A 23,496-nucleotide genomic window follows, 5' to 3' on the forward strand; every position below is an offset into this window, starting at 1 on the left:
AGAAATTGGATCCAGTCATATCGAACATATTCACCTCAGCCGGTGCAAGTTTTGGTTGGAAACTCCCAACCAAATTATTACAGGAAGTGTTGTTTTAATTATTGAGCTGCCTGACCAAATCTTGATTTGGATATTTCTTATTTTTGGAGGAAATTTTTGAACCATTTTGCTGAGAGCTTTGGGTATCTTCTCAACCCATCATTGTAGTCGACATAGGTAAGGCCGAAACGAACTGTGTAACCACTGTACCATTCAAAGTTGTCCATAAGTGACCATGCCAGAAATCCCTTCACATTCACTTCTTCTCTACATGAAAAAATCAAATAAAGAAATCTTAGAAAATTTAACTATTTGGGGTGAAGCCCTGGACATCATTTTTCACGAAAATAGAAATTAATTGTAGGAAATTTACTTGTCAAGGTGAGTAGACCATACTTGATAGCTCTTAGAAGGAAAGAAAGATGGTGATGGTAGTAATATATCCTCTGGTTGTCGACAAGGGCTTCGTCCAGCGATAATGTCGAGTTATTTACTTCATCAATTCCTGCCCAAAAAAAAAAAGCAACGCGGAGTTATTCATCGATGTTAAATGAAGTGGGATGGAATTCTCTTCGGTCCAAGGGAGATAATTGCGTTGAGCCCGAAAAAATCATGTTGATCGAATTATCATAGCCATAGAAACTTCAAATTTGCCTTCCAACAAAGTGAACGGTAACGTGAATTTAAAAATATACCGACCTTTTTTATACAACAAATGTGACGCTTTCCGAATAGAATCCTCTCCGAAATGGAGTAATGTTCTCTATTCAAATAACAAATTTATAACTTATATGGCATTATGAGAAACAAAGGGAAAGATTAAAGTACCATTTTCCGTAATGTAAATCAGTGGATTATTGTAGTTTCTCTTTATATGAAGCAGAAGATCCCAAAGCCCTCTTGGATAAACATACAGCCAATCTGAAGCACCCTGTAACATCATGTTAATTGCGAATATAAAGATGATTACAATTAATTATATCTAACAAAAGTTCAAAGGAAAAAATAAATAAAGTTTACTAAATTTTCACATCATACCTTTTCGCCAATGGCAACGCCATTTCGATCAGCTAAGGTAAAAGAGCAAATTCAATTTAGGTGAGGAAACATTACAAATTCATCGAATAAAGTAGGGAGGATTTGATCGATATCGAGCTTTACTTGTAAGCCTAACTTGAGAATCTGTTGTGTAAGTCACATTTACTCTATTAGAAGGTTGATCAGGTACATGTGCTGCATAACTAGCAGAGTAGTAATTCAATCCAAGAAAGTCAAATGACCCATTTAGCATCTTTGATTGTTCATCCGTGAACTTTGGAAGTCGATTTCCTACAAGCGACTGGATGGAATAAGGGTAGTCGCCAGTCGTCAACGGATCCATAAACCTACAGTACGGGGGGGGGGGGGGGGGGGGGTGGGGGCGTGGGGAGGGGGCAACGATCAAGAAGTCAGGATTTGTACTGCAAGTGGTGGGGCAGCTGCTATGCACTATGCTTACCATCCAAACATGAAATCCAAAGCTCGTAGCACAGCATTATGATCGGGCGTTGAATCCGATAAAGGCACCATCCAACGCGTCACAAGGGTGATTCCGACTTTTCCCTCTTGTGTTGCCTGCACACATCTTGGGTTTTTAAGGCCACAATTTTTCGTACTAAGCTCAAGCAAGACTAATGATCTGGGATTCCGAATGAGACCTGGTATTTCTGCTTGTACAATCTCGCTACTGCAGCATGGGCAAGAAGTTGGTGGTGGGTGACCAAATACGGTTCGGTGCTTGAGTTTCCACCTGTGCAATTCTGTTGTTGCCAAGAACAACGGCCCGGAGCAAACAGACCGTTTTCGTACCCACCGATGCTATAAGTCCATGGTTCGTTTAGAGTAATCCAGTACTTCACCCGATCACCAAATTCCCTGAAGCAAAGGTCTGCGTAGTCACGATAATGTACCCTGTGGCATGCAATATATAAGCATCTAAGGGACTCGGACAGTTGCTTAATTATGTCTTGCAATATGAGCCGTTAGAGAGAGGGGTTCTTATATTTTCATTTTTCGTTCTCAACATTTAGGAGTTCAGTACGCATATTTCCATTGCACAGCTACCTTGAGATAGTATAATCACGCGAAAATGGCTTTAACCTCATTATGGGATATGGCCTAAGTATTCATGTGTGGTTGCACAAAAAAGATGTTTCTACCATGTAATGTGAAGTATCTTTTTACAAGACTGATAAAAATAGTGGAGTAAACTTACACGATTTGAGGATCTAAGAAACCACCGTATTCGTCTTCTAGGGCTTGGGGAAGATCCCAGTGGAAAAGAGTCACAAAGGGCTCTAGGCCTGCAAGAAATATATGAATATGAGTAACTGTAGAACGGAGTAGGGGAAAATGGGGGAACAGAGCAGTCACACGACGGAGTGCAAATAACACCACCACCTCTATCACGATTCACGACTACCAACACTAGTAGAGTTGGCCCGGGGACACCACCGATTCACATGTATCGCATGCAAATATCTACTAAGAAGATGTTGAACAAATTAAGATGAATGTAATGAATTAAGTGAAATGAAACATATTGGAAGTGTTTCTGCACATATATATTGGGTTGTCTCTCCCTCACGTCTCTCATTAAGTGTTGAGTGGATTAGGCCTATCACGGATTTCCAACGCGTCCATGGGACCAGCATCGGGATATATCGTTCTGCGAAAGAGGAGAATATATACAATGGGCCAGCTAGAGCCCCTAATTACAACTAATAGCAACCAACCTAATGCCAAGTCAAAATACCAGTAATACCCTATTTCCTCATTAATCGGGTTGTGCAAGATGGAAACAAGTTCTAATGTAATTTAACAATAGTAATTGAGTACAAATTTAAATCATAACCATTTGCTAGGAGCTCATTTATAAGATTGTTGTAGTATCTTATCCCTTCTTGGTTCACACCTTCACTTAGTTTTCCTCCTACAAGTAGCACAAGTTACAATGGTCAAGCTTAAATTAAGAAGTAGAGAATTCAGAAGAACTTCTCCATTCAAAAGTGCATCTGTGAGAGTTAGAGAACTAAAATGGTTCAAAATTATCTAAGAGAATGTAGCACGTACGTGGTAAAACTCTAGACCACGCAATTGAGAATCGGTATGCATCTAGTCCCATATCCTTCATAATTGCCACATCTTCCTGAGAGGCGAGGTGATGTTAAAGAGACTAGAAACCAGAATGAAGCGTGAGGTTATGTACGTACCTTGTGCTCCATACGGGCACTTGCTAATATACTAACAGTCATAGTTAATTATGTGGTAAATTTAATGGGATTGTACCTTATAGCGATGATAAGAATCGACAGCCACATTTCCATTACTGCCATCCTTTATCTTATCTGCCAGTTTAAATAACCATTATGAAAATTGAATACAAAAGCATAAGCCAAAAATCAGTCGGCACTGAATACACAAGTTTGCCCAAGCAATTTCCTATGTACAACAGTCTAAATCGATTTAATCATCCGAATCATAAAAGGCGTCAAACTAATACTGTTCTTTGGCTTTATAGGAACATTTGTTTCCCAATGCAGTCACCTTATTAATTATAGAGACATCTGTAGTTGCACAGTGTCATTTTGACTCTATCTCACAACGATATATCATTTTAAACCGTTTACACTGCTTTTATAAGATGAGGATGAGTGTGTGTGTGTGTGAGAGAGAGAGAGAGAGAGAGAGAGAGAGAGAGAGAGAGAGAGACTGACTTGGATAAATTTTGGTAAAACAATCCCATATACTTGGGCCTTTACCTCCTTCATTTGCTGCACCTTCCACCTAAGAACAAACCTAGCAATAATGAGTTAATAAGCTACAAATCTATATGTCAATGTGCTTTATTTTTCTGTTATTTCTACATTGTAATACAACACACTTCATGAAATCTGCAATGTACTTGGTAAGCCGAGGATGCTGCCCCAAAGACAAAACCCACCGGAAAACTGCTACGGTTGAGTGAATCAGTCCCATAAGTTGGTGATAAAGCTTCACAATGAAACACAAACAGGTTTACAACAATTAACATTCCCGGGAACAAATGACCTCTAATCCTCATTACTGGGTATTGGTTTAGACATGTGCCTAGGCCTTGCATGATGTATATGTATAGCACATACGCGCAAAGACAGAGACATAAACTCATGCAAAGCATGATCAACCTACTAGTGCAACTCAACAAAAGTGTGTTGGCTTTTGAGGGCTGAGTTGGCTGACACAATGCAGGAAGTAATTCACCGGACTTCTTCACCTCTTATGTGCCTATTCACATTGCATGGTATGACAATTGTTTTCCAATCAACATATACACATACCCATCTATGCAAACCTATATTTTAGTAATACAAGACCAATCCAAAAATTAAAATGAATGTCACCTCATGTCCAGACTTTCTTTTATATCTGCCTCCGATGCTTATTCAATCACCAAATTTGTACAGTAGAGTAACTTTAATTCTTAACTCACCTCTATGTCTTCGATGATTGACTGAGCCTCTACTGAGCAGGTAGTAGAGGTATTGACACCGCTTAAAAAACAAGGAAAAAAGAGTCAACACCTGAGAAACTAGTAGCTCTCAAAGTGAGTAGTGAAATAGACTAAATAGTCCAAGAAGTCATAACCAATATAGATAGGAAAGTGAATGCTGTTATAGATGACATAGGTTAACCAAAAAGCTGTTTTGTGCTTGACTTGTCCAGCATTTAATCTTCTGTTAGCTGTTCTAATCAGCTCATAAACAAGTAGGTTCCATGAATGTATGGAGATAATCCCAGAGTACTGTTTGCCTATTTATACAAAGAACTTGTAGGTATTGTGATTGACCATAGGTAAGTATGCAAAATTTGTATTAACGAATGCAGAAACAAAATGAGGCAGAAGAAAAGTTGCAAGAAACTTCTGCCATTTACACCTAAAGTTAGTAAACAGAATATATTCAAATGTCTTAGATTTCGATATACCTAGGTACTGTAAAAGTAGTGCTTTAGCCTTGAAAAATATCCCTGAACAATTTGCTGGGAGGAAGTACCAGAAGTTCATGTTGTTGACTAGTGTTACATCCGTTCTCTAAACTGAAAGCTTGTGGTTCTTAAGAAACTAGACCTGGTATTAATGCAGAACAAAGTTTCTCAGAAGTTGAGACGTTTCAGATCGAAGATGAGCCTTTCAAAGCAAATCTAGGAACATGGACTAAAAAAATAAATATCAAGCAATGAAGAGCAGCGGAATTTTCGAGTCTAACCAACACATGATTCATATCTCATTTTTTCCTGACAAGCAAAGGAAACAGTGGGTTATTACCCTAACATAGTAACATGCCTTTCAAGAATTCCCCAACTTGAAAGCTCATAAAACTGAAATATCATATGCTATGACTATATCGTTAATGCAAACCGAAATGGTAAAGAAATAAAATGGTCAAAAGTACCTCACAACAAAACTAAAATCAATTTTAACAAAGCAACACCAAACTAGTAAAGAATTGCTAGAAGGTAATTGGAAGATAAGGAATAACATATTATTCGAGGGTGATTCACTTCACTTGTGATAGGCAGTACTATAAAGTAGGTAGTTTTTGCAATTTTAAAAAAAAACTACACTATATAGACTATAAATATTAGTAAAAGAAAAAGGTACTTGCAACATATTGCTATAGAAAATATAACTCAGAAGATATAACAATAAAGTACATAGTAAGAGTTAGGGGTATCTTGTAATAGGTACAAAAAACAAGGAGGAAAACATTGTAATAAACCGTCACTTTACACGTCATCATCCACGTAGATAGTGTGGTCGAGAATGTCCGGGCGCCGCTATTCGCAACACTCTATTTTCTCCCATAGCCCGTTAAAAATTTCCAATTATACTCGACAGTTAGTTACTGAAATTAAAATATATTTTCAGCATCCAATTACCGAAATATAATATTTTTTTCAACAGATATTTACTGAAAATGTATGTTCGGCAGTTGTTTACAGAAAGTTGAACATATTTTCGATATGTAGTTACCGAAATATAATCTTGTTTTCAACAGCAATTTACCGAAATATTTTTTATGATTTTCAACAACCATTTACCGAAATGTAGTGGGCTATAGGAGAAAATAAAGAGTTGCGAATAGCGGCGGCCGTTGAGTACGTATAGCAGGACTCCATATATATATAGAACCATGCTACTGGTACAGACAATCTGTGCACAGATTGTGCACAGATTTTGTGGTGGGGCCCACCACGGGTCCCACACAAATGATCCGAGCCGTTCATTAAATGTAAAATATTTTTTCAAGAGTCCCCATAAAAATTAGCTCAATCTAATACCTATAAGTACTCGATCCAATTATCTAAATTTTCATTCAGATTTCCGGGTAATGAAAAGTTAGATGATTAGATCAAGCACCTATAGATATTGGATTGAGCTGATTTTTTATAGAAACCCTTGAAAACATGTTTTACATTTAATGAACGGTTCGGATCATTTGTGTGGGCCCCACCACAAAATCTGTGCACAATCAGTGCACAGATTGTATGTACCAATAGCATTTCGGATATATATACTCCTAATAACACAACACACCCCTTCTCTTTTATCCTCCAACGCATTATGTCCCAAATTCAGTTATTAATTCACAACTACCCCGCAAATCCAACATAAACACGTATTTCACCGATTTAAATCGAAACTAGAACTTCTAAATTTTTTGGGGCTTTACAGTCGGTTTATTGTCTTTTGGTGAGTATTACGCTTAATGAGGATTTGTCCGCAAGTGGGGAGTTGTCGTTTATCATTTGCGATTTTCCGGATGTATTCCCGAAAAAGTTACCCGGTTTACCACCCAAGCGGGAGATTGAGTTCACAATAGACTTAATTCCGGAACCACCCCTATTTATATACCTTCTTATCGTTTCGCTCCAGCCATGTTGAGAGAATTGAAGGTGCAATTGGAGGAATTGTTAGAACTGGGGTTTATTCTTCCTTGTACATCTCCGTGGGGAGCACTGGCTTTGTCCACCCCTAATTAAGCATGATAACTCGCTACATTTATGCTTTCATTATCGCAAGTTAAACCGCATTGAGCAGAATCTTTAGACCCCGGAATACCTAAGTTCATGAGCTTCTCATATCAAACTACTATTATGTTTTGGCAAGTAACCCTTTTGGACTTATAGGCTCTGTTCAGTTGCCAGGAATGTTGTACAGGAAAGTTATTCTCAGGAAAAATCAAATAAAGTGAAGTAAAAGAAAAAGAAAATTATTTTCCTGTGAGTGTTAATTTGACAAAAGAATTTTGCAAGAATAATTAAGGTTTAATTGTTCATTTGTCAGGAAAAAGAAACTTTCGGGAAAATTTTGTGAGTGTTCACCCATTTTCCTTTTCCTGTGACGCAAAATCCTGTGTTTTTTGCAGGATCACTTTTGCAGGAAAGTAATTCCTGCAGGAAAACTTAAAAACATGTTTCCTACTACTTTCCTGCCAACTGAACACTACAAAAATCATGGGAAAGTTGATTTTCCAATCCTTTCCGGTACTTTCCTGACAACTGAACGGAACCATAGAGACGCAATGAGGTAAAAGAATTCAAACAATGATGAGCAACCAAGATTCGATAAGGACATCAATGATGCAGTAATTCGTGAATTTTTTTGTTGATGTTTTTGTTTTTGTTTTCATACGATAGGAGAACCTACTTTACCCTCATCCCAAGCCAACCAATCACAATGGGTTCAAACTCTTTACAATATGATTTGAATCAGCAACCTCACGCTAAAAAAATATCAACGAGTAAAATACTCGTGAGCCAGAGCTGCTTCTGCTGTTATCCGCCTGTCTGGGTCCAAGCAAAGAAGCCTCTGAAGAAGATCAACTCCACCAGCTTCAAGGTGTCTAGTGACAGATCCAAAATACTGTAGAGACAGCATAAAATTTGGTTGGTTAACCATACTTTGAAGATCCAGATCAACACAAAAAAAAAAGCCCCCATACTTTGAAGATCAAATCCTTTCAAAAATGTTGTATTGTATTGTCAAAAGTGAAACATAAAGTTACCTCAGGCTGTGCCTGAATCACTTCATTGGGAAATCCTGAAAGCGAAGACACTCCTGGCCAAGAATCCTCCGTGGGAGTACCCAACAACCTTTCACATGTGGAGAAAAATAATTACTCCTAGACAGTGTACATCATCAAAATCTAAACAGTAGCAGTTGCAAACAAGGAAAAAGAACATACTTTCTCGATCCCATTTTGTTTAGACTTTTCAAATGAACATGCTATTAATGTAACTAACCTCAAATTTCAAAGCATTCCCTCTTATTGTCAGTAGTAAACATATTTAATAACCACATAAGAGGGTTAGCTTCGGGAATCTAAAATTCTTTCCTCTTTCATTTTTGAAAGATGACAATACTATGAGGCATCTCAAAATGAAATAAAGGACCAATAATAAGTAATAAAGAAGTAAACTTAAAGCACAACAATACCTAAAAATTTCGTCCAAAGCCTCAATTTCAGAAGTCCCATAAAACAAGGGTTCCTTAGTCAGCATCTCAGCAAATATGCAGCCCACTGACCACAAATCAATAGAACTCGAGTACTGACCGGACCCCATTAGGACTTCAGGAGCACGGTAACCAAGTGTTACTACCTAAAGAGCATGATAAAAGTCAATCACAAATTTAAAGACAAAGTAAAGATACAATTGACGTAAATCAACATATACCTCAGGACTAAGGGCAAGATTAGGGCTAACAAAGCCCCTAGCAAGCCCAAAGTCACAGATCTTGATTGCTTCATTTCTCGTATCTACGAGCACATTTTGAGGCTTCAAGTCTCTGTGCCAAACTTTATGGGAGTGGCAGTAAGACACCCCGGAAAGAATCTGCTTCAGAAATTTCTGCATGAAATTGCACTTGAGTTATATATGGTGATGCGTGAAAATGTTGAATGACATTCACAGTATGCATACAAGTAACAATGCCAACCTTCTCTATGGGTAAAGTGGGTTCACACCTATATCGCCAAAGATAAAAGCTTATGGGGGATGAAGGTAGCTCAGGATTCTTCTTGGACTATTAGGAAGGTCTTTGGGTTGAGAGATATTGGTCAGTCTATGATTCTCTACAAAATTGGTAATGGACAGTCCACCTTCTTATGGATTGACAACTGGCATGCTCTTGGGCCACTGTATAAGTGATTTGGGGTTGATATTTTGTATAACGCAGGAAAATCTTTGAAGGCAAAGGTGTCCTCTATTATTCAATCTGGAATGTGGAGATGGCCTAGAGTCCCAAACTCCTGTGAACCTAACTCCTGCTACTGAAATTGAAGACTCTGTAGTTTGGTTGCCCAGCCCTAATGGATCTTACTCTGCTGGGTCTGCGCGGGAAGCACTCAGGCAACAATATCCTAAGCAACAGTGGACAACGGTTGTCTGGGTACTTAAACTCAAAATGAAAGAATTATACTCACCTTGGCTAAAGCTGGGTACTTATCATCATGCCATGCCATGTGAGTATTCAAGTCCATCGGGAGGTACTCCAAAGCCAAGTAAACGGAGTCCTCAGCAACAAATACACGGTCCAACCTATCACCCAACACCAAAATTGAAATAGTTCAACCAACAAGTGTAACTGGAAACTACTCATAAAAGAACAAGCTTATAGTGGGTCAATAATTATCTAAGGAAGGTGCATTGAAGGTCTGACTTTACCTCACAATATTGTCATGTCGAAGATCCAATAACAGTGAGGCTTCTCGAATTACACTCTTTGGAATTTCCCCCTCCTCGGCCAAAGCAATTTTCTTCAAAGCCATAGTTTTTGAAGTCAAGTTGTCTTTGGCCACATAAACTATGGCTTGGGATCCTGGTGGGAGTTCTTCATCTTCAAGAGAATACTGCCAATAGATTTTAAAAAGATAAGAAAGTTGTCCAAATGAATGGGTCAAAAAACAATGAACAAGGAGAATAGGGGTACCCTTTCCATCTTCAGGAAAAAATGCCTGAAACACAAGAACCAAAAATCATAAAGAAGCAGAATCCGCAATTGAAAAGGTAACCAAACATAGGCTCAAACACAACAGACCATCCACAAAACATCCAGAAAATCTAAAAGTAGCAAGATCTTAAGGCCCATCTCCTTTCTCAAGTCCCGAAGGTTTATCATATTGGGAAAAGCACACTCCTAAATATACTAGATGCACACCCATCAAAACCAAGGAACAGATGCTGACCTCCTAAATGTGCTACATCCACACACCAAAATCAAAAGAGTATAGAAATATCAAAGATGGGCAACAAAATCATAAAAACAAGTTTAAGAAGACGGCAAGAAACAGAATTGTAACCGAAAAGGTAAAATTGAAAAATAAATAGAAGATAGGTAAAATTTTCAATCATCGCAAGAACATTATCCGCAGCATTTGTAACTAACAGTGATGGAAACACAAACAACAAACAAATATATATAGCTAGAATAGTCATCTAGAAAGAAATACTTGAGGCCTAGAACACATGAAAGAAAAATGTGCAGTGATCACTCAAAAAAAGGAAATCCATCTCTTGACCATAAGAAAGCATACAATTGAGTTTCTTAATTTCCCTGCCAAAAGAGTAATCACAACAACATACTGTAACAGCTTGCCCGCAATTCCTGGAGATTGTTTCATTGGTTCTTAACAGTGCATTGGCAGTAGAAACTAACTCACATACCCAAATTGCACAATCTAGCATGTAGTTCGAGTTTAGCCAACTTGCACGTCCACTTCACAAATCAACTAAACCCAATAATTAGAAACCTAGGAAAACAAAAATCAACCAACGCAACTGCAGTTTCACAGACATAAATTGTCTTTGTACACAAAATGCATGGACTCGGTGGAATGAACTGCCACTAGCTTCTCTCGTTGTGATACAAAGCAGCGAACACCCTGACTCGCTCTTTGCAGTTTCTTAGTCCCAAAAAGTTTTTAAGTGTTAGGATAAACAAGCAATCTATTACCGAGAATTTAGAAGAATTGGAATTCATAACTGACATGCCTTTTTAGAACCAAAAACTTGATAATGGAATAACCCAAATTCCAGCAAAGTTACATAATAATAGTGAATCAACTCAGTCAAGTTGCCAGTTCAAAATACTGGTAGGTAACTCCAAAAACAATGCGGCAATGTGGCCCTACATATTTGCTAGAATGCTAAAATTATGATCTTAAACTGATAAGAGAAAAGGGCATACAAAACAGACAATAAAAGATGCTAATGCTACATAAAAGGCCGAATCCGCAATTGACAGAATAGTGAAAACCTTGTGCTAATGCAGATACAGAGAAACATCATTATAAAATCCATGGCAAGAGAGGAATTACTATGTATATCTATCAAATCAAGTAGGAGAGAGAGATTACGAAGAGAGATATAACAAAGACTTCAAATCTCAACCGCGGAATGTTTTTCACGAAGATATATATATTCATGACTGAAACCCAGCAACATCAACCATTTGCAACTCAAATAAACCCAAAACATGATAGAGTTTATTTATAAACACAGTAAAATGGCACTATATACACATATCGTACCTCTAAGGTATGTCAACATCAATTGATAAGTCATCTGACCGAAAACTAAACAAAATATCATGAGGACAAACAAATCCGCAATTGACATAATATTGAAAACCTTGAGCTAGTGTTGACGTAGAGAACCATCGTTACAAAATCAATGGCAAGAATCAGATACAAAGATATCCACACGATTAGGAAAGAGAGATTAAGACAGGAACGACTATGTAGAGAGAAATTACAGAGGCAATGGCGTATGTAGAGAGATATTAAAGAGAATTCAAATCTCATCCAAGATTTTTTTTCAGCAAAGATACCCATATGTCAATGACTGAAACCAACCAACATCAATATTTTGCAACTCAAATCAACCAAAACAGGAGAAAGGAAATTTTCTAAACACAGTAAATCGCCATATAAACACATAAAATACCTCTAAGGTATACCTACACGGCTACACGCATTGATAAGCCAGTGACCGAAAACAAAAACGAAAAATCATAAAGAAGCAGCATCTGCAATCAACAGAACCATGAAAACCTTGATTTGATGCAGATGCTGAGAAACATCACAAAATCAATGGCAATAATGAGATGTATGTCTCCATGTTTAAAGACTAGAGAGAGAGAGGAAAAAAATTAAGAGATGAATGATTATGTAGAGATACATTGCAGGGACGATTGCCCACATAGAGAGAGATTACAGAGACTTCAATCTAAACCACGCTTTTTTTTTCCCCTGCAAAGTTACCGAGATTCATGAATGAAACCAAGCTACATCAACTGCGTGCATCTCGAATCAACCAAAATAAGATAGAGGATATGTCCCCACAAACATTCAGAAAACATGAACAGAAAAATAAAACAAAAAATCAGAAGCAAAGAAGCAGAATCAGCAATTGACAGAATAGTGAGTACCTTTAATCTCATGCAGATAAAACAACATTACAAAACCAGGCGCAAGAAGGAGATATTATTTCGTCGGTACGATTTGAGAAAGAGATTAAGAGAGGCTAAGGATAAAGTTACAGAGAAAATTGGCTAAGTGATTACAGAGACTTCAAATCTCAACCGAAGAAATTTAGTTATGTGTTCTTATTTTTATTTGCAAAGAAAAGCATAGACTGAAATTCTGAAACCAAGCTACATCAACTGTATGCAACTCGAATCAATCAAAATAAGATACCTACATATTTCCAAAGTAAAACGGCATATAAACACATGCAAAACCTCTTAAGGTATATCCACACACAATGATTATATGAGAGATTATTGAAAGAAAGGTAAAACAAAAAACATAAGGAAAGAAGCAGAATCTGCTGTTGACAGTGATCTAATGCAACTATGAGGGGGAGAGAGGGAGTATCCACAGAAAAACGCAAACAGAGATTTTGAAACCCTAACCAACATAAAGTATCCACGGTGATCGTATGCGAAACTGAAACACATAAAGTACCTCAAAGGTATGTACACATCCATTGATAAGACATCGACCGAAAACCAAACAAAATATCACAAGTGCAAACAAAATCAGCAATTAACATACTATTGAAAACCTTCAGCTAGTGTTGATATAGAGAAACATCATCATAAAATCAATGGCAAAAATGAACACTATTAGGAAAGAGAGATTAAGAGAGGAAGAACTATATTTGGCAACTCAAATCAATGACTGAAACCAAGCAACATCAATATTTGGCAACTCAAATCAACCAAAACAGGAGAATGGAATTTTCTTAACACAATAAATCAGCATAACAACAACAACAACATAACAGAACCCATCTAGTTCCCAATCTTTGGGGGTATGGGCGGGGGATGATTGGAGACAGACCTAACCTTTAGCAATATATGCACAAAGTGACTGCTCTCAGAATACCATTGAAACAGTGGCCCCCCTAAACCTCCAAGAACTGAGGAACTACAAGAGCCAAATGGCATCAGAGAGGGCAGGCCTAGAGACCCAAATCAATTTATGTGCACATTACCATGCTTCCTTCATTGATAGTCCAGAGCATCGGTATGCACAAAACAGTAAATCAGCATACAAACACATAAAATACCTCTAAGGTAAATCCACACGCATTGATAAGTCATTGACCGAAAACAAAAACAAAAAATCATAAAGAAGAAGAATCCGCAATCGACAGAATCGTGAAAGCCTTGATTTGATGCTGATGCAGATGCAGAGAAACAACATCACAAAATCGATGGCAATAATGAGATGTATGTCTGCATGAGTAAAGACTAGAGAGAGAGAGAGACAAAATTAAGAGATGAATGACTGTAGAGATATATTGCAGGGATGATTGCCTACATTAGGATTACAGAGACTTCAATCTGAACCACTGGATTTTTTTTACGGCAAAGTTACCTAGATTCATTAACAAAACCAAACTACATCAACTGCTAGCATCTCGAATCAACAAAACTAAGATACAGGATATGTCCACATACACATTCAGAAATCACTGACAGAAAAATAAAACAAAAATCAGAAGCAAAGAAGCAGAATCAGCAATTGACCAAACAGGAGTACCTTAATCTCAACAATTTATGAATCACATTGAGGATTCTTAAATACAAAATCAAAAGAAAAAGACGAAAACCTAAAATGCACAACAGTAAAAATTGCAGAAGCAATATCATCGATTAAAACGATCAACAGAGATGAAACAATTACAGACGCATAAATACACGCAAAACGTCCAACAGCTATGAAAACGATTACAGACATTTGGGGGTTTGCAGAGGAAGGCACATGATTTTCGGGGGGAAAAAAAAAACAAACAAACGGAGAGAGAGAGAGAGTGTGCAATACCGTCGACAGAGCTTCTCGCGCGGCTGGAGAGATGAACAATGGCAGGAGAGAGAGAGAGAGACGTATGAAGTGAGAGATGTCTATACATATCGATACAGACGCTGATTTGGGGATGAGTTTGGCGCTAAAAATTTGTGATCTTCTCCAACCAAAATATTGGGCCCCGTTTACTTCATCGGGTCCCGCGTGCCCATTCCGGGTCTCGTACGAATGATCCGAGCTGTTTAATAATTTTTTTTTAAATTGAGTGAGTCCCGTATGATTCAGCTCAATCCAATATGTGTAGATGCTCAAACCAAACTTTCATTTTTTCATTCATATTTCCAGACAATAATTTGAATAAAAAAAATGAAAGTTTGGTTCGAGTACCTACACATATTTGATTAAGCTAATCCTCGCGGGACTCACTCAATTTTTTTTAAAATTATTGAACGGCTCAGATCATTCGTGTGGAGCTCGGAATGGGTCCTGCGTGTCCGTCGGTAGCCCATTAGTATATATATGCTCGGTACGTATAGCACTACTCATATATTTAATTAGTCGGCTATTGTTTGATGGGTTTTGCTAGAAAATGCCCGGTGGGCATCCACATGAGGACAAAAATTATATACTTTTTCCCATCTCTTCACCCCGCGTTAGGGGTCTGACACGGGTCCACTCCTACTATGACGGAAATACCCTCGCTTGGGCTTGGGCAAAAAGTATCCGAACCTATTTTATTTTTTCTTTATTTAATTAATACTAATGTTTATAGGCAGTATCATTTTTCTTTTTTATTTATTTAAAATTATTTTAGTGTTTCAATTTTCAATCCGGTTGAATCGGTGGAAAGATCTTATTTTTTTTATCATTTTATCTTTAATGGTCATTATGAAATTTTGAACTCGTAGAATCAAATATCTCTTGGAGCTAATCAACGAGAGCGCTAAAGTCAAAATTTAATTATGGCCATTTAGGATAAAATGATTAGGAAACTAAAATCTTTCCACTGGTTCAAACGGATTGAAATTTGGAACACTTAATTTTTTAACTATATTTAAATGACAGTTTATCTATTTAAAAATATAGTTAAAAAATTAAGTGTTCCAATTTCAATCCGTTTGAACTAGTGGAAAGATTTTAGTTTTCTAATCATTTTATCCTAAATGGCCATAATTAAATTTTGACTTTAGCGCTCTCGTTGATTAGCCCTAAGAGATATTTGATTCTACGAGTTTAAAATTTCATAATGACCATTAAAGATAAAATGATAAAAAAAAAACAAAATCTTTCCACCAATTCAACCGGATTAAAAATTGAAACACTAATAATTTTAAATAAATAAAAAAGAAAAAAGATACAGCATATAAACATTAGTATTAATTAAATAAAGAAAAAATAAAATAGGTTCGGATATTTTTTGCCCAAGCGGGGGTATTTTCGTCATAGTAGGAGTGACACGGGTCAGACCCCTGACACGGGGTGAAGAGATAGAAAAAAGTAAATAATTTTTGTCTTCTTGTGGATGACCACTAGGCATTTTCTAGCAAAACCCATTTATTCTAAATGGATACATCATCATTACACTTTTACTTACTAACTTTTCAAAATGGAATCTACTTTTAGAAGCAAAATGAAAAATACACCAACTTTTACCCACTAATTTTACAAAATTGACACTTACAAAATGAAATACTGGACTCTAAAATAGGGAGGGGGGAGTATAAGTAAAGGCTGACCAGTAACTGTATAATTTGAGGCTAACCTTTTGAGACACGGGGTGAGACGAATGATTAGCAGATCAACTGTTGCGGGTCGTTACAATTGGTGTCAGAACACAATCCTAATCTACATGGTAGGGGCCACCTCTAGAATCTTGTACGAGCACGTTAACTGTACTGTACAAAACTAAGGGCCTGTTTGACAAAACTGAAAACTGAAACTGAATGCTGAAAAATTAAGTACTGAAAGCTGAATGCTGAATTTTTTAAGCTGAAAAACTGTTTGGTAAACATATTAAATATTGAATTAAAAAAAGATAAATTAATTTTAGTTGTGACTCTCTCTTAATTTACTAATGGTCATAATGTACTTATAATAATGGTAGAATGGTGATTGTGGTGGTGGTGGTGGTGTGTTGGTGGTGATGGAGTGGTGGCGGCTGTGGTGGTGGTGGTGGTGGTGGTGTAATGGTAGTGGTGGTAGTAGAGTGATGGTGTAATGGTGACAGTGAGTGGTGTCGGTAGAGTGATAGTTGTACAATGGTGACATTGTGGTGGCGGCGGTGGTGTGGTAGTGGTGGTGGCAGTGTGGTAATGGTAGTGGTGGTGATGGAGTGATAGGGGAGTGGTGGCGGTGGAGTGGTAGTAAGAGTGGTGGTGGTGAAGTGGTGGTGGTGGTGGTGGAGTGGTGGTGGGAGTAGTTGTGGTGGTGGTATGGTGATTAAATGAAAGAACACAAGAATTCAGCCATAATTAAGTAGCTCAAAGCTACTTATTTTTTTCAACTTTTTAGCCTACATTTTAAGTAGCACTTAATTTGTAAGGAATGTATAATGTCGTTATCAAACCTACTGAATCACTTATTACTTAATTGATTCAGTTTTAAGTGCTGAATTTAAGTTATCAAACAAGTCCTAAGTATCACACCGATCTCACTAAGGGAAGGTTGTTGGGCCAATGCAACAGAGACATTGTAGCCAAGGTTGGGAGATCGCACATTGATAATCCATGGTTAAGCTAATGGTTAGCAGGTCAGTTGAGACGGGTCGTTACAAATAATGTCATGTTGATCAAATTAGACTAAAAAATTTGATCATATCGAACAATCTAACTTTATTGGTTAATTAAATTAGTTTTAAATTATTTCATTGTTTCATCACATTCATCAAATGCTTCCAATTTGATGATTTAACCATTTTAATAAAATTAAATTGTTCATATTGTTAGCTCATTATTGTAAAAATTAAATCACGTAAACATAGTGATTGTAATTATTATTATAATATAATAATGGCATTGTTTGGTAAAAAAAAAAAAAATTTTATTTTTATTTTTTACTACTTTTAACATACGAGAGTCATAACTAAATATGTGTTCAAATATATATGAACATAATCAATAAATTACAACAATAAAAAATATCAATTATTTTTCATAGTTTTAAATTTAATAGTTTAGAAAGTAAAAAAAAAATTCTTAAAAAGCCCAATTTTTAGTCCACCCAAATTGATATTGATCGCATGTGAAAACCCATTAAAGAGAGAAGAGATAGAAACTTAACAAGAGAGTGAGGGATGACTGGTTAGACATATAGCCATTTTTTTAATTAATAAAAAATTGAACAGTTAAGATTAGATTATCTCAAATCCGAGAGAATATACAGAGGGTGCATACGGCACACACTTATTAATGAGTGTGTACCATAAGTCTTCCGATTAATTATTCAAACATTGAACCAAATGTTTCTTATCAATCAACTAGTGCTTACCCGTGCCTACGACACTTACTAGCTAGTAACTCAAATACTAAATAATTCATTGGTGTGTAATCTGTGATCCTCTTCTTAGTGACATGAAAGAGAATTACCCGTGTTTACAGCATTCTTCCAACTATACATTTAAGCTAGCTACAAAAAACTATCAATTTGCTCATAGAGTTCGTACCAATTTCTTTTACTCCTCCAGAAAAGATTAAAGAAGTATGCCGAGTTGGGCTTAATGAAGCAAATAAATACATCCAATAATTTTGTAACTTGAGGGCAATTTTCAATTTTTATTAAAAGTGCTAAACACGAATCTCTTCACATATATCAACTACTTTGAGCATTATTAACCCATTTAGCACTATTAGGAAAGGGGGGAGGGGGGGTTGGGGAATTATTGATTATTGATTCAAGGCTAATACCAAAACTGATTATTGATCCAAGGTTAATACATTCGGAGGATTTTTGACTAAACAGAATATACGAAATTGCCACCAAAATTGTTTCTTTTTCTTTTCAAATTCAACAATTCTACATACTGTATGCATAAGAGATAATCCATATGGGAGCCTCTGTGATTTCGCCGACTGATGGCGTCAATTGGGTTTCTAGAGAGAGAGAGGAGAAGGGGAAAGTGAGAGACTGAGAAAGAATGAGTAAAGCCACGTGGGTAAGTGGGTTTCAAATTTTAAAAGTAGACCTTTTTTCTTTTAAATTATAAGCCCACGATTACACATTATTTACAAAACATGTCATCCATAACTTAATTTGTGAGAATGAAGAGGGAGAAATCTGGGCCGTTAGATTTGTTTGTATGAGTAGATAAAATTTGTGTTTGAGATTAATCTAAACCATTGAAAGAGAATATTTTGTTAGAAATATTCCTAAAGACCCTCGTGTTTTATAAGATAGGTAATGATACAAAACCAAAACACATGTAGCCAAAGTATAATTATAACTCATCTTTGAAGTATGAACCATAAAACACGGCTTGTATGATTTACCGATGGACACCGAACTTGCTAGCGTCACATAATTTATTCTACCGTCAATGCACTTTTTGATCGAGCCACTGATCGAGGAGGAGAAGCTGCTGAAAAAATGGTATAGGTTGTGTACGTGGGAATTGTGGTTGAAGAAAGATAATAAGCAGGGAGAGGTTTTAATTTCTGAAAGGAGAAACAAAAGAGGAAGAAAATATACTCCTTTCGTCTCATCCCACTTTGTTGTGTTCTTATTTTTTTTTAGGATTTTTTTTAAGATGTTCCAAAATGATGTGCTTGTTCAAAAATTTTCAATTTTGGATGTCCATATCACCATTTTATCCCTCATTTCTCCCTCCTAAATTCAAATTTACATTGTTCCAAGAACAAAAGGGGCTAAAGCCATTCTCTTACCTTTGTGCGAGCCAAATGGCCATGTTTAGGTATTCTTTGGTTACCCTTGGTCCAGGAACAGCGAGAAGAAATTTACAAACCCAATAAAGATAAAAGGCGATCTTTTCATGCATGGGGGGTTTACTAAATTTTTCTTTGTGATAGGTAGCCAATAACTGAGAATAAACTACTGATGGTAACTCAAAAGGAGGATCATACACATCAGGAGTAAGCAAAACATTCACTTCAAGGCCTATCGATGAAAGGCCGGTTAAATATGTTACATCAAGGATTGTGGGAGACATTAGCCCACAGGGTAAAATCATTGCATTTGAAGATTTTGAACAAAAACAGGCAGCAGCAGTAACCAAATTAGGGTTCAGCTCAATCGGGAATTGGGAAAGTTCAATGGTTTCCTGAATACCCATATTTTTCCAATCTTCGGGTAAATGGTTTCTCATGCCTTTTACCCAAAGGGTCCAGTGCTCGTTTGCAGATGGCCAAGAACGAAGATATGACCTTGGTTTCTTCTCCCATTCATTTGAAAAGAAAGTGAAGCAAATTAGATTTTCTCTCAATGAAATGACAAGAAAAGTTGACAAAAAGTCATAAGTTGTAAAGGGGGTAAAATTGACACAAAGTCAATGTAATTATAATTTTTTCTTAAATTATGTGAAAATCAAAATAGGCGCAACAAATTAGAATGAAGAGAATAATAAAGAGGGAAAAGAGACATGACACATGTAGGGGGCTCCCCCTGTATAATTTGGGAAAATTAGTTATAAGGACTGCGGATCAAAAAAAAGAAAAAAGTTATAAGGACACTTAATAGTTTTCATTTAGGGAAACGACGCCAGCAAAATAATTTTCAGTTTAGGTTCTTCAATTTTTTAAGTTTTTTAGCCACAAAGGCCAAAACATGTTTAAACACATTCATAGGGTTTTAGGGTGCATTTTCATATTATAGGGTTTTAGTGATTTAGGCATTTTCATAGGGTACCCTAGAGTTTTAGACACTTTCATATATAGGATACTATAGGGTTTCATAAGGTATCTTTGGATTTAAGGCACTTTCGTAGACACATTTATCTTTATATTTAATTGTAAAAGATGTTTATTCTTGAGTTTAAAAAATATAAATATGAGGAATCCTTTAAGTCTCCCTTGCCTAGGCAAATAATGCCCCACCCAACACTGTGGGTATGCAAATCCATTCCACCTACTAGGCCTGGGAGTTAAACAGGATAAACCGAACCAACCGAAAACCCGGCCGACATATACGGTTCGGTTTGGTATAGTGTACCGTTCGGTTTGAGATTTAAAAAAAAAAAAAATTTCGGTTAGGTTAAGGTTCGGTTTCATGTACATATAAGCTGTTAAAGAAATCTTTTCATCTTTAAAGGGTGGCGAAATATTGACCGTCGATCCTAGCCGCACTTCTATTCTCTCACTTCTTCTACGTTCTGAACTTCTGATCCACAGCCAGAGAGAGAGAGAGAGAAAAAAGACGCGGAAGACGAAGACGATAACGATCAAATTCTGGGCTGTGAGTCTGTGACTGTGAATCACTCCTAACTGACTAGAATCTCTACTGCTCAGTGCTCATCTCCCATCATATTCCTAGCTTTCTAGTTTTTGGGTAAGTCATCAAAGATTTGTTCGTTTTTTTGTTTACCTTTTCTTCTTTTTTCTGAAATTGGGTATTACAGTAAACAGTCGACGGTGGAGTAGCACACCTAGACGGAAGCTAGCAACTCATGAACGTGGAGCCGGATATTCCCATATCGAACCGGGTATGGCTCTTCCTGTCTCAGATCTCTCTCTCTCTCTCTCTCTGAATCTCTGAGTCTATGTGGCGGAGCCCTATTCCCTCAGTGACCTCGCCTCACCTCCTATGACCTTTTCTCCTGCTCTCTCCTGCGCTCTAGCCTCAGTGGCTCATCCAAATCTAACCTTGTGTAAATGTATTATGTCCAAAAAATTTACCTTTGGTGAAGTAGAACACATTAAAAAATTTCCTCTATCAAGTTTTTCTGTAGTTTTTGTTTCTTTGCTAAAATGACTAAAATAATACGGAAGAGAGATAATATTGACCTCCAATGGAAAGAAAGTCTTATCTTTACCAGGCAATTTTGTTTTGACAATTTATTTAATTCAGTTGGATGCCACAGTGCTCAAATTCTTAGAGTGGTGGAGGTTGGAGGAACCCCTTGAGGGCAGCGGTGAAGCCAGGATTTGGTCTTGCCCGGAACGAAACCTAGAATCCCACCTCTAGTTTGTTGTCGAATCCGTCTAAGGTGAAGACCCAAACTATAAGATTGGAAGGACTGAATAAACAAAAAAAGATTGTGTGGAAACGCCTTAAATGTTGAATAATACTAAGATAATATTCACATCAAAAATCCTTAGAGAACGGCACAATGTTGGGGGTCCGGTACACTTTTGAGCTTAATTCCCCCCTTGGCTCCTTGGTATCTTAGTCCCTTCTTGAGGGTGGCCAATTTGCTCTAAAATCTCGATTGTGAGAATTTTGTCCCCAATTGGGATGAAGTTTCTCAGACTACTCAAGAAGAAAAGTTACAAAGTAAGAGAAAATCTGGAGACTTTGGTAGCCATCAATTTAGAGATATAGTACTTCTATTTATTAGATATTTTTATGTTTCTGGAGAGGTACAACTCTTGGACACACCGGATGCTGATTCCTGAGTCCACCTAAAATAGGTTGAACCGTTGAAGCCATCAACATAAATTAAGAAAGGTGTTCAAATCTTACTATTATTGTTGCAGAAACACTAAATAGAAGGTGATCCATACAACTACAAAATCAAGAGATTTCACTATGAAACTTGTCTAATATTGTAACAAAAAACAGTAAATCAATCTGAAGAAAATTCAGCAATGACTACACTAACTACATGTGCTGAAGATTATAATACAACCATACATGAATATATTGGTAATTTGGTATACACATACGAGCACTATGTGCTACATTTCCAGGGATTTTCTCCTAAGAACATAAACATCTATACTTTCATGGATGAACCCTTGGATGGTATTCTGTTGTCCTTGTGGTGGTTAGTAACTATGGGGAAACTTATGCACAAAATAGAGTTATTATTTGCTAACATATATGTTTTTTGGTTGAATATCAGGGAATAGACATCAAACCCAATGATCGTCTTACTGAATTGCCGAATGAGATTTTCTCTTTCATTCTCTCATTTTTGAGCATTAGAGACGCTGTCAAGGCAAGGGTATTATCTAGGCGATGTAGACATGTCTTCCCATCCATATTGCATCTTGAATTTGATTTTCATTCGGTGCTTGGAACCAACTACGAGGGAAGGCACTCAAATGAAGATTCAGATATCTCATCGGAGGCCCGGGCTAAGTTTGCGGCAGGAGTCGATCAGTTTTTCGAGATTTACAAAGGTGAAAAAATCAACTCTCTTAGGATCTGTTTTGCCCTTGGAAATGAGCACGCTTGTTATGTTGATCGGTGGATCGCATTTGCAATTAGAAGGAATACTGAAAAGCTTGATCTTGACTTTTCAGCCAATCAAATCAATCCCTTCTATTATTTTCCCGGTCAGCTTCTTCCTGAAACCTTATATGATTTTCCCTGTCAGTTTCTTCCTGAAGCTAATACATCTCAGTTAAAGCATTTGTACCTAAACTCCTGCAATCTAAGGCCAGCTCCTCATCATGTTGGCAGGCTCACCCCTCTAAAAACTCTTGATTTAGAAAACATGGTTCTAGATCAAAGTAGTGCCAAGAGTATTTTCTCTGGTTTTTTGAACCTTGAATGGTTGAGATTAAAGAACATCAGCCTACCCGAGACTTTCTGCATTGATGCTCCATCCCTCCATTTGGAGACGTTGATCTTACATGATTGCTATGGAGTAAAGAAAATAGAGGTCTCCTCCATTGGTCTCACCACATTTGAGTACATTGGCAGAGTAAAAAGTTTCACTTTTCTGAATGTTCCTCAGCTGGAAAAAGTCCATATCCGGTTCATGTGTGCGTACCTGAACGGCACACGATATATGTTCAATGGACTTGCGAATGATCTTCCTCAACTTCAAACACTATCACTAGTTTTGACAACAGTGGAGGTATTGGAAAAGTTTGGAAGATTTCTCTCTTTATTTATTAATTTATCTACTTGTGCATGGAAAATGGAATATTTTACTATTACTAAT

The 23,496-nt window shown here is 37.0% G+C and overlaps 3 protein-coding genes and 1 pseudogene across 18 annotated transcripts in view; 1 reads left to right on the plus strand and 3 right to left on the minus strand.

The window, feature by feature from the left end:
- LOC131315001 (beta-glucosidase 12-like) lies at positions 1-21,312 on the minus strand. 12 transcript variants are annotated; one of them, XM_058344025.1, is made up of 13 exons: positions 3,983-4,542; positions 3,795-3,864; positions 3,367-3,425; positions 3,151-3,226; positions 2,933-3,010; positions 2,294-2,381; positions 1,737-1,953; positions 1,538-1,653; positions 1,201-1,424; positions 1,078-1,109; positions 868-970; positions 436-544; positions 1-306 (listed from the first exon to the last, which is right to left on the minus strand). In XM_058344025.1, exons 1-13 carry the CDS (start codon positions 4,235-4,237, stop codon positions 138-140), a joined length of 1,596 nt encoding a protein of 531 aa, XP_058200008.1. In that variant the 5' UTR covers positions 4,238-4,542; the 3' UTR covers positions 1-137. The 12 variants fall into 12 exon arrangements, with proteins under 12 accessions (XP_058200008.1, XP_058200007.1, XP_058200010.1 ...); XM_058344024.1 differs by having other exon boundaries at positions 1,737-1,989; positions 3,983-4,541; XM_058344033.1 differs by lacking the exon at positions 3,983-4,542 and adding an exon at positions 20,967-21,312 and having other exon boundaries at positions 2-306; positions 1,737-1,989.
- Positions 7,683-14,545, minus strand: LOC131315004 (cell division control protein 2 homolog). The gene is made up of 8 exons (XM_058344042.1): positions 14,454-14,545; positions 10,052-10,076; positions 9,787-9,971; positions 9,546-9,660; positions 8,797-8,970; positions 8,558-8,721; positions 8,127-8,214; positions 7,683-7,984 (listed from the first exon to the last, which is right to left on the minus strand). The coding sequence occupies exons 2-8, from the start codon at positions 10,058-10,060 to the stop codon at positions 7,856-7,858; spliced, it is 864 nt and encodes a 287-aa protein (XP_058200025.1). The 5' UTR covers positions 10,061-10,076; positions 14,454-14,545; the 3' UTR covers positions 7,683-7,855.
- Positions 13,506-13,636, minus strand: LOC131315415 (small nucleolar RNA snoR100; annotated as a pseudogene).
- LOC131315003 (F-box/LRR-repeat protein At3g58900-like) overlaps positions 20,699-23,496 on the plus strand; it is a 15,269-nt gene continuing 12,471 nt past the window's right edge. For 3 of the 5 annotated variants that reach the window (XM_058344040.1, XM_058344037.1, XM_058344041.1), the window contains exons 1-3: positions 20,729-20,930; positions 21,001-21,084; positions 22,447-23,409. In XM_058344040.1, coding sequence (XP_058200023.1) covers positions 21,049-21,084; positions 22,447-23,409 — 999 coding nt within the window. In that variant the 5' untranslated portion in view covers positions 20,729-20,930; positions 21,001-21,048. Of the gene's footprint in view, positions 20,931-21,000; positions 21,085-22,446; positions 23,410-23,496 lie in introns of all 5 variants that reach the window. The other 2 variants (XM_058344039.1, XM_058344038.1) reach the window with 2 other exon arrangements.

Source organism: Rhododendron vialii, chromosome 13a (assembly GCF_030253575.1).
Source record: "Rhododendron vialii isolate Sample 1 chromosome 13a, ASM3025357v1".
Taxonomy (NCBI): Eukaryota; Viridiplantae; Streptophyta; class Magnoliopsida; order Ericales; family Ericaceae; genus Rhododendron; species Rhododendron vialii.

Coding starts and splice junctions, on each gene's coding strand:
- LOC131315001 (XM_058344024.1), bottom strand. CDS start 4,237: ATGCTTTGCATGAGTTTATGTCTCTGTCTTTGCGCGTATGTGCTATAC. Junction 1,110..1,200: donor TTCTCAAGTTAGGCTTACAA/GTAAAGCTCGAT, acceptor CTTTTACCTTAG/CTGATCGAAATGGCGTTGCC. Junction 971..1,077: donor GCGTTGCCATTGGCGAAAAG/GTATGATGTGAA, acceptor ATGATGTTACAG/GGTGCTTCAGATTGGCTGTA.
- LOC131315004 (XM_058344042.1), bottom strand. Junction 8,722..8,796: donor ATCTTGCCCTTAGTCCTGAG/GTATATGTTGAT, acceptor CATGCTCTTTAG/GTAGTAACACTTGGTTACCG. Junction 7,985..8,126: donor TGATTCAGGCACAGCCTGAG/GTAACTTTATGT, acceptor CTGTCTCTACAG/TATTTTGGATCTGTCACTAG.